The following is a 10,138-nucleotide window of genomic DNA, read 5'->3' on the forward strand; positions in this document are numbered from 1 at the left end:
TAAAAATTTGAAAATGGAGTTTTAAAATTAAATTTTTGTGGTCATACGTGGGAATAGGATAACGTTATCCTACGAAGACAAAAACTCATGTACAAGTAAATATGGATATATTTTAAGTAAAAATAAGCTTTTATTTTAATATTTCTCAAAATATGTCAATTTTTTTCCTACATTTCTTGTTGTAGTGGCCTGAGACACGTTAATGGCCTGGCGATTTTTTTAATAACTTTAACATTTTTATTAGAACGACAATTTCGTTAATAATTCGACAATTTATTAATTTCGATTATTTTAAATTAAATGCCAAAAATAATTATGTAATGGCAAAATTTTTACAAAAACTGAAAAAAATTAATTTTTTCCCCTTGTAAATGCACCTCAAAACTAAATCGCAAGTCGGCACCGGTTGCAATCATGATAGAAAGACAAAATTTCATATTTAACTATAGTTTTATATATATATATAAAAAAAATAGAGGGTATGCGTTCCAAAATTCCAAAAAAAAAATTTTTTGGGACACTCTAATGTACATATGTGTAGGATAAAATAACGAATATTAATTTTGCTTACAATATAAAATCTTATATATAAAAAGAAGTGTACATTTTGATGTGTTAGTAACTGAACTCTTCTTTAACGGCTGGGCCGATTTCGATGAAATTTTTTGTGTGTGTTTGAGTTTGTCCCTGGATGGTTTAGATTCACAATTGACATATATAGGTACAATGGGCGTGGCACCTCCCATACGAAATAAAAATTTATTATTGCATATCTGCAGTACTATTATAGTGGGAGTCTTCAAACTTCAAACAGCTATGGCAGAACAACGTTTGTTCAAGAAATTTGAACAATAGCTAATCCGAATAGTCTCTCTTACCTATAGAGTAGAAGGGAAACGTTTTGTTATTATAGTTGTATGAAATAAAATACGGAAAATCCTATATATGTATTTAGAAAAAAGGCAATCATGTCTCCTCGTTTTTATTGATCAATTTGTAGTCTTAATAAAAATTAAAACGATGTTAGCTTAGAATGCAGTCTGTTAAGGTTTAAAAAGTACAAACTAAAGGTAATAGAAAATCTGCTTAGTATCATCACGGCTTCTATGCCAAGAAATTAAAGACGAACAAATTTATATGTACAGTACTTTTTTTTATACTATTATTATTTTCTATAGAAAATCTTGTCTATAACAGAATTTTCTAAAGAAAGTCTTGTGTATTTTAAAGTAATCCAATTAATAGTATTTTAAAGTATTCTAATGATCGGTAGATTAAAAATTTACTTGGACAAACTGTCTGACATGAACACCTATTTTTTTTCAAAATACATACACAGAAAAAAGTTTCAACATAAATATTATGATTTGATTTCATTAGGTCTGTTCATTTACTTTCCCAGTAAATACTTGCAACGAGATAATAAAATCAAAATTTACAAAATTACTCTCTTAAATTGTCAAAAATAGTAAAAAGCATGGTACAATCAGTTACCAGGTACAATTATTAGAGAGAGTTTCCAATGTTCACCCCTAAAACGTCAAACTATGTATTTAATCACTTAACTTTTTTTAATTTGTTACCGCGATATTTTTTAAATTTGTTACGTTTTAACTGAAATTATACACACTTATTAAAAAATATAGTTTTTCTTCAATTGTTAGTAAATTTTTGTAATAAAAATTTAAATTCAATTATTTTTTTTTGGCATTTCCTTTTTATATTTTTTATTTTCTTTTGTTTGACGTTATAGGGAATGTATAATTGAGAACATACTTTCTAATAATTGTACCTTGCTAATTCTACAATGGTAAAAAGTAAATAAACGCTTTTCCAGTAACAATTGTTTTATACACACAATTTTCTTATTTTATTCCTTTTAAAATGTAAAATACTCACATTTTCTTCAATTTAAATTTTTAAATTCTTTTTTTTACATTTTTTCACCACAAAAATAAATAAATAATAACACAAAACATATGAAATATAAGCTGCTAACAATTACGAGTTCAAAATAGGACTTGTAATAGTTTGCAACGAGAGAACAGTCTCTAAAATTTATACGCTCTTGATTCTTGCTCTACTTAAGTTTTTTGAGTTAATGAACGCTTTTCCAGTAACAATTGTTACTAACTAGTAACAACTTTTAGTTATTGAACCAATTCATAACATTTATTAATACTTTCTTAAATTTTATGATTTTTTTCAAACAAAATTTAGAAGGCTTGGAAAATATAATTTCTATTTCATTTACAGTAGCCCAATAAAGTCTACATCACAGATTATTACATTACATTTTTTTTAACATTTTTTCAATTCCGCCATTAAGGCAGATCTTAGAGCGAGAGAAAAAATAAAATGTAGTAAAAAATCGATGAGTGTGTGAGACGAGATATAGAAAGATAAATTTATATGTTTGTCCCTCTTTTAAATCTACCGTGGTTTATTATACATTTTCTTTTGTTAATTTTTCGTAAATTTTTTTTTTTGCCTCCGCCATGTTGCTAAAAACAGCTGATTCGGGTCTATGTTAGTCTATGGTCTACATACAGGAATTCAAATTAAATTTCTTTCGTTGAAAGCTGTATTTGTAAGTTAAAAGTAGTGAAATATATTTGTTAAAAAAATAAATTCACACTAAAAAAAATTAAAACAACATCACTTAAGTCGGGTTTAGCAACATTTCCTATCACTTCCAAAATTTCACCGTTATTAAATTTTTGATTCTGAGTCAAATAACGAAATTTTTTTTTGGTTTTATTGGCTTTAATGTTCAAAATATTATGAAACTTAATAGTCCCGCCCACCCAAAAGTAGGCGTGACCGAGAATAAATTTTTCGTTATTTTACTCAGAATCAATAACTCTAATAACGGTGAACTTTTGGGCGTTATTTGAATTTTTTTTTGCTAAAATCGACATAAGACATTTATTATTATATATCTCATAAAAAAAAAACTAAAAAAACTGCTTTAAATTAATGTAACATAATAATTTTTCCTGTATGTAGACTTTCTTGGGCTACTGTATGTATATTTTTATGTTGTTCAAAAATGTTTGAAAATTTCCTTGGAAATTTTTTTATTTTTTGAATGATTTATCATGTTTAATGATATTTTTAAAATTTGAGATATTGTTGATTCATCTTGAAATATCGGCCAATATATGGCTATTATGCAAACATTTTTCAACTAATTCATTACACAATACAATTACAATGCAATTTATTATAAAATATCGTTAAATTTACGTAAAAATATGAATATGAATTTCTTTTTTCTGTGTAGGATTTTTAAATGAACTTTGAGTGTTATCGACAGTGTATTTACACTTATGTACTTACTTCGAAAATAGTCATAACATTCACCACCAGAGTAATTAAAGTCATCTTCTATAGAGGAAAATAATATACATTAGTGTTCAAATTGATAAATGCAATTTCGCAACACTGCTATGCCGCTCGTAGATTTATTTTAAACAAGTAAAAAAGACTTCATTAAGATCTTAAGAAATATTTAAAACAAATATTGGCACTATTTTTGTTGATTCTTGTAGAATTGGAATAACCACTTGGCACTTTTGCACCCTATGCTAACGTATTCATTTTTAGAAATTTAATTTAAATTAATATACATACATCAGGCCGACTCAAAAAAAAATTCATGTTTTTACCCCCTCCAAATAAACGCTGGTTTGTTTTAGAATGTTTGCCAAAATATTTTGAATTGTTCGTGAGCTGGTCCATTTTCAAGAAAAAATTTATTTTTTTTAGTTTTTTTAAGATATTTGTATTTTCTCCCAAAACAACAGGTTAAAACTACTATAGACCTAAAATATTTTGGGAGACATTCAAGATTTATTTTGAGAGGGGTAACAAAATCAATTTTTTTGTGTCCATACGAAGTGAATAGCTCTAATGTATATTTTTTCAAAATATGTACATTGCAATTTTAAATGCACTTTGCAGGGTATCGAACATTGTAATTATACTTAAAAACTTACCTTCCAATTCACTAGGTGGATAAGAATCATCAAAATGCTGTACTAAATAATGATCATTCAACGTTATTTTAAGCACATCTGGCGATTCTTCTAAGCCAATTTCCTAAAATGAGAAATTATATTTATGCTTAAATAGTTTTAGATTAGAAGGGCTGTGTACTGTAAAAATACACTTCCAATCGGAGACCAATTGGATCCATTGTGACACCCTTCCGAAATACACTTAGTTGTGAAGAAAAACAAATGAAAGAAGTGAGTCTAAATGAAATCCCCACCTGAAAGACAGAATATAAGTATAGACCAGGATTCTCCAAAGACTGTCATTTAAATAAGACTTCCTATTACCCTGATAAAGCATAGAAGATTGCCTAGATCATACTAGCCACTATCCCATTTACTGATGAAGGCTCCAATTGAACAGTGGCCAGTTATCATTCTTACTAAAGACCTGAGACTTCTTCTATCCAACAATCCATTTTGGTTAATTTTGCAACTTTGTCAATCCATCCTAATATTCCGGCATTGTTTTGTAGTCACGGAATCTTTCATGGATTATCCTATAATAGTGGCATATAGTGGGTTTTAACCTCCGGTCCCCACTACTATTTCCGGCTATATTCGGCTGTGCTCTCTTTAACGAATAATTTGATACTCTTCACCAAGTATACTTTAAGATAAATATTAAAACTAATTTTTGGTAACTGTTGGTGAAAAAAATTCCTGACAGCCTTTGTTTTTTTATTTGTCTATTTGTGTACAATGCGTGTGCTATGTATGTATCAATGTCTCGATATATACATACTAAAAACAACAAATCGTATCGGAAGTATTCTTGGTTTTTTGCTTATATCTCCAGATTTTAAATAGCAACCTAGTTTGGATTATAGCGGATATAATGATGTATCAATCATGTATATACGTTATTCGGAAAGCCGATTTCAACAGACAGACTGACATGATTATATTGACTCCTATCTATAACGATCCAGAACATTATTTGGTCACAAATGAAAAATGAAGAAATTACAAATTACTTATGAATTACAATTAAAAATTGTAATTTATATACTCTTTTATATGCAATATACATACATACTTACATCAATTAAACACAAATATGTAAAAGCAAGAGTTATATGCAAGAGATCTGTGCGCAAATAACAATCACGTTGTTCTTTCAACAATTTAAAAACTTGATTTACAAGGTCAGGTGTTATGCCTTCGCAAATTGATAAATTAATACGTTTTAATGTTACACCATGTTCTAAAAGTTGTAGAACGCCCACATTGGTGATGGCACTGCAATCGAGAACATTAAGCTCTTCTAATGCGGTTAATTGTGAGAATTTCTCCAAAGATTCGTTATCGATTTTACAATTATTCAAATATAAAACTTTCAATTTTTGCAACTTAGCCACTGATACGGCCATTTCTACACTGAAATACCAAATATTCGTCAACTTCAGTTCTTCTAATTGTTCCGCTTGCTGTTGTCCTAAATCCTTGAAAAACGTATCATCTGCATTGAAATCATTTTTAAAGTAAATATTCTGAAATGTACACATTTCATTATACTTTATTTCCAAGTGCTTGAGTTTGGGCAATTGAGCAATACAGTTGATAGTTTGGTCTGCTGAAAAAGAAATTTTCAGAATTTCCAAGTGTAATAGATGCTGTGGAATAAGTTCAAATTCTTCCGTTTTCAATAGATTACAATCTCTAATATCGAGATATTGTAGTTTTTTAAGATTTTGACAAATCTTTTTAAAATTCCACGGAGCTATGTTTTCACATCCGTTCAGGGATAATTTTTCCAGACCACTAAGAAAGTGAATATTTTTGCCTGAATTTAAAAAAAGGGATTTAAACTATAAATAAAATTACCGTAAATGTTAATAAATATGTATAATCGTATTCTAAACTAATAGAACAAAAAAAATTATTTAGCATGAGTGAATATAAATTTTGTTAGTATAAGAAAAGCTTTTTTTTTAAATTCGGTTATTTTTGATAGCAAAATGTAAAATTTTGAAAAAAAAAAAAAAGTTTTTTGCTTTTGATGATTGATACGGCCATAGAGAACATAGAGCGGAAACTCGAAAAAAACTCAAACAAAAAATTACTCAAAAAAAGTTACACATACGAGTGTTGTTTTTGTTTTCACATAATTTTTTTTACTAATACATTCTCACCACTTAGGTTTTTGACAACTGAGTTAGGTTTTTGACAGGAGAGTTTCCGCTCTATGTGTTTTCTCTAGTCCCGGTCCACACTGTGAAACATTTGCTGCAAAACATTTGAGTTTGTTGATGAAAGGGGAAAGACGAATGAAAAAGGGAACTTTGTTTCATGTACATGAAGTTTTTGTTGAGTATGTCATCCACATTTATTCGTTCGTATTCGTACTGTACAGAAATGTCAAAAACTGAAAAGCAAAAACTTCACTGTGTGGACACGAATGCAGTTTCAAACGAGAATTTAAAAATGTTTTGCAGCAAATGTTTCACAGTGTGGACCGGGACCTATGGATACGGCATTTTGCATTTTAGGTGACGAAATATTTTCCAACATCAAAGTTTTAACCAAAGTATATTTATAAATAATCTCAGGTATTATTTACTTGTAATATTGTTATTTTGGCCTATAACCCCCTGTCTATACCTGACAAATTTTTATCATGATAAACTTCAAAATGGTTGTCTAGATAAATAATTATCAGGTATAGTCTCCATTTATTAGTATTATTGCTTCGTTATGATAAAATTGTTAGGTTTTAAAAATTGTTTACACTCACCTGTTATATTTCTATTACAGTCAATATTTAAAATCTTAAAATTTTTCAATGTTTTTAAAAGATTGATCAAATTCAAATCAATATCATCGATATCTAGTTCATTAAGTAGTGGCATTTTTGCAATTAATTTATTGCTTATGTGTATAAGGCAATTACTTATTTTAAGCTTTTCTACATTTGTACATAAGGTCAAAAATTTAACATCTATATATATATAACCAGAGGCCGTCAAAGTCTTTATTTGTGGTCCCACAATTTTAAGAAATATCACAGCTTTAAATGGTGTTAACTGAGACAAAATGTATGTGTTGAAATGTTGGTATTCAACACGTGAAATCATCTTTAAAATTTCACAAAAACGTTGACATGAAAGAGCAAAATTAATTTGATCGTTTAGATCGAGTTTTTTGCAAATGTGTTCTAGGCAATCATCATTTAAGGTGAAAATCAAGGCATTTTGTTCTAAATGAGTAGTGCAGCTAGCGATATCATTTATTGAATCATTTTTAGAGTTTTCACTTAGTAGTTCAATAAGTCTCTGTCCACCTGGTTGATGTATACTGTGAATGCATTCTATATCCATACGACAATTTCGAAAATACTGTGGTGAGCAGTATTGCAAAACCCTAAAAAACGGTAGGCATATTAGTGATACTACATAAATATTCCAGTATGAATATACTTACTCCGTTGCCACGCTAGCATCAGCAAAGCTTATACTACAATTTCTTCGTCTGCGGTTTATCAGCAAACGGACATTTACAACTTCACCAAACTTTTGGAAAATTTCCTTAAGATTTTCTGTCGTAGCCTAAAACAAAACATTGAACATAAAACGGGGAATCCCCAACACTATCTAAATATGTCTATGTAGTATATGAACTTACATCTTTGGGTAAATTGCTAACGAATACATTATAAACTAATATATTGTCTTCGGTGTAGGCTAGTTCATCAATAATCCTGTATTGAGGACCTAAATATATTCAAACATTTTATTATAAAATGTACAAAAATACATCTGCGTATGTTTCTATATACTTACGCTCGTAGTAATTGTTCATTATATCCGTATTGTATATATTAATCTTACGAAACTTTTAAACTAGTTTAAACCAATAAAATAGGTTTTTATCTTAAATTTTCTGCGATTTCTTGCAATTCCTAATGCGTTTGATAAAATCAAGGCGTATTCTTATTAAATATACTTTGAATAAAATTGTGAATTTTTTATGTCGGATTTTTTTTGCTTTTGTTTAAGTTGAATTAACAAGGTGATTGCATCCCGGCAATAAATACAACAATGCGAAAGCAACAGGCATTTTGTGTGCCATCGGCAGCAATGCAGAAATAGCACGCACAAATGTCAAACTACATATATAAAAAATATTCGCCCGTACGCCCGTATGTCAAACTCTATATATAAAAAATAAGTGAATTCGCCTGTATTTATTTCAATTCGCCACTGCTGTCACCTTGTTAAATAGGCCTTGTCCTCATCCCTACAAGTACAACAGTGCAAAAACAACACATTTTGTTTTTGCTTTTTATCCAATCTGTCAAAAAACACAAGTAAGACGAATTCAATATTGAAGTGGAATTTAGCAAAAAATAAGTGAAATATATATTTTTTTTGCTTCATTTCATGTGGAGGATGTTAAAATATTCGATGATGAGTTCAAACGCGTGGAGAGACAGAAGAAATTGAATATATAAAAACAGAAAATATTGGACGCATTAAAAACACACAAATATATGGCGCGCACCAACACAAACATAAATTTTGACAGTTCGGATAAAACAGCTAATGATCAGCTGGGCTAATGAGGACACCTTATATGAATTCGCCTTGTGTTATTTACAATAACAAATGTAAACATAAATAAAGTTTAAGATTTAAAAGTAAAATATTTATAAAAACCACATGCACAATTTGTTTTTGTTTATGTGGTTTAAACTGTTGTTTTTGTTACTTTTACATTTGTTGTAGCATTCGCCGCAAAAAACACAAGATAATTTGACATCTCAAATCTCTAAACAACATTATTCAGCTGTGCTACCAACACCACCTGGTATATGAATTCGCCTTGGACATCTTATTAATGTTATTTTTATACCCTTCACCATCGTGAGAAGGGTATATATAGGTTTGTCCAAGGCGTATTTAACAAGGTGACAGCAGTGGCGAATTGAAATAAATACAGGCGAATTCACTTATTTTTTATATATAGAGTTTGACATACGGACGTACGGGCGAATATTTTTTATATATGTAGTTTGACATTTGTGCGTGCTATTTCTATAATCAGCTGTGCTGCCGATGGCACCTTATTAAATGCACCTTGGGTTTGTCCAAGGTGCATTTAATAAGGTGCCATCGGCAGCACAGCTGATTATAGAAATAGCACGCACAAATGTCAAACTACATATATAAAAAATGTCATTCCGTTTGTAATTTCTACATTTTTCATTTCCGTCCCTATAAAGTATATATATTCTGGATCGTTAAGCTATGTCCGGCTGTCTGTCTGTTGAAATCAATTTTCTGAAGACCCCAGATATCTTCGGGATCCAATTCTTCAATAATTCTGTCAGACATTCTTTCGAGAAGTTTGATACATATTTAAAATCAGCAAAATCGGTCCACAAATGGCTGAGATATGAGGATACCAGGAAAACCTCGATTTTTTACCTATATCTGGATTACTAAGTCATTAATATAGACAATATATATATCTAATGATAGATATTTAAAAGACCTTTGCAACATAGGAAGTTGGACCTACAATGGTTCAAACTCAGAAAAAATATTTTTTAACCCGAATTTTTTTTTCAACAAAAAAAATTTAAAAATTTTTTAAAATATAAAAAAAAATTTTAAAATTTAAAAAACTAATTTTTTTTTTAAAATTTAAAAAACAAAAAAATCTTTTTTAAAATTAAAAAAATAAAATTAAAATTTAACAAAAAAAAATGTTTCCAAAAAATGAAAAAAATTAATTTGAAAAAAAATACGTCGTTAAAGCTAAGAAAAGGTTAAAATGAAATCTATCTGCGAATGGATGTGGAAATGCAGTTTCATCAAGCACAAGCATCAGCATTATGAAATTGTTGGTTAGAAGTACGGACATGCATAACTGTCTAACAGATGATGTGCGTCTGTGATTAGTTGCACTTATGCAGAAGCTCCAGAGGTAATGTCGGGTTGAGAAGAAAATTTTGCATCCTGTTTTGTTGTTGGTCAAGAGACTTGCGCAACTAAATTGCCTAGTGTGAAATGGGTCTTAGCGATTGGAATAGCTAAAACAAATATCCTTTTGAAGGACGAAACAATAAAAAATAG

The 10,138-nt window shown here is 29.2% G+C and overlaps 1 protein-coding gene across 1 annotated transcript; it reads right to left on the reverse strand.

Moving 5' to 3' along the window:
- Positions 1-557: 557 nt before the first annotated feature.
- On the reverse strand, positions 558-8,072 carry LOC135961072 (putative adenylate cyclase regulatory protein). Its single transcript, XM_065512542.1, has 8 exons — positions 7,841-8,072; positions 7,683-7,771; positions 7,482-7,606; positions 6,796-7,421; positions 5,102-5,844; positions 4,002-4,104; positions 3,343-3,390; positions 558-878 (listed from the first exon to the last, which is right to left on the reverse strand). Exons 1-8 carry the CDS (start codon positions 7,857-7,859, stop codon positions 856-858), a joined length of 1,776 nt encoding a protein of 591 aa, XP_065368614.1. The 5' UTR covers positions 7,860-8,072; the 3' UTR covers positions 558-855.
- Between the last annotated feature and the right edge of the window lie 2,066 nt (positions 8,073-10,138).

This window comes from Calliphora vicina, chromosome 5, assembly GCF_958450345.1.
Source record: "Calliphora vicina chromosome 5, idCalVici1.1, whole genome shotgun sequence".
Lineage (NCBI taxonomy): Eukaryota > Metazoa > Arthropoda > Insecta > Diptera > Calliphoridae > Calliphora > Calliphora vicina.

Bases quoted from the DNA above. Each gene is read 5' to 3' on its own strand.
- LOC135961072 (XM_065512542.1), bottom strand. The intron at 7,422-7,481 runs GTAAGTATATTC...ACCGTTTTTTAG, and splicing joins GATGCTAGCGTGGCAACGGA to GGTTTTGCAATACTGCTCAC. The intron at 3,391-4,001 runs GTAAGTTTTTAA...TTTCCTCTATAG, and splicing joins TCCACCTAGTGAATTGGAAG to AAGATGACTTTAATTACTCT.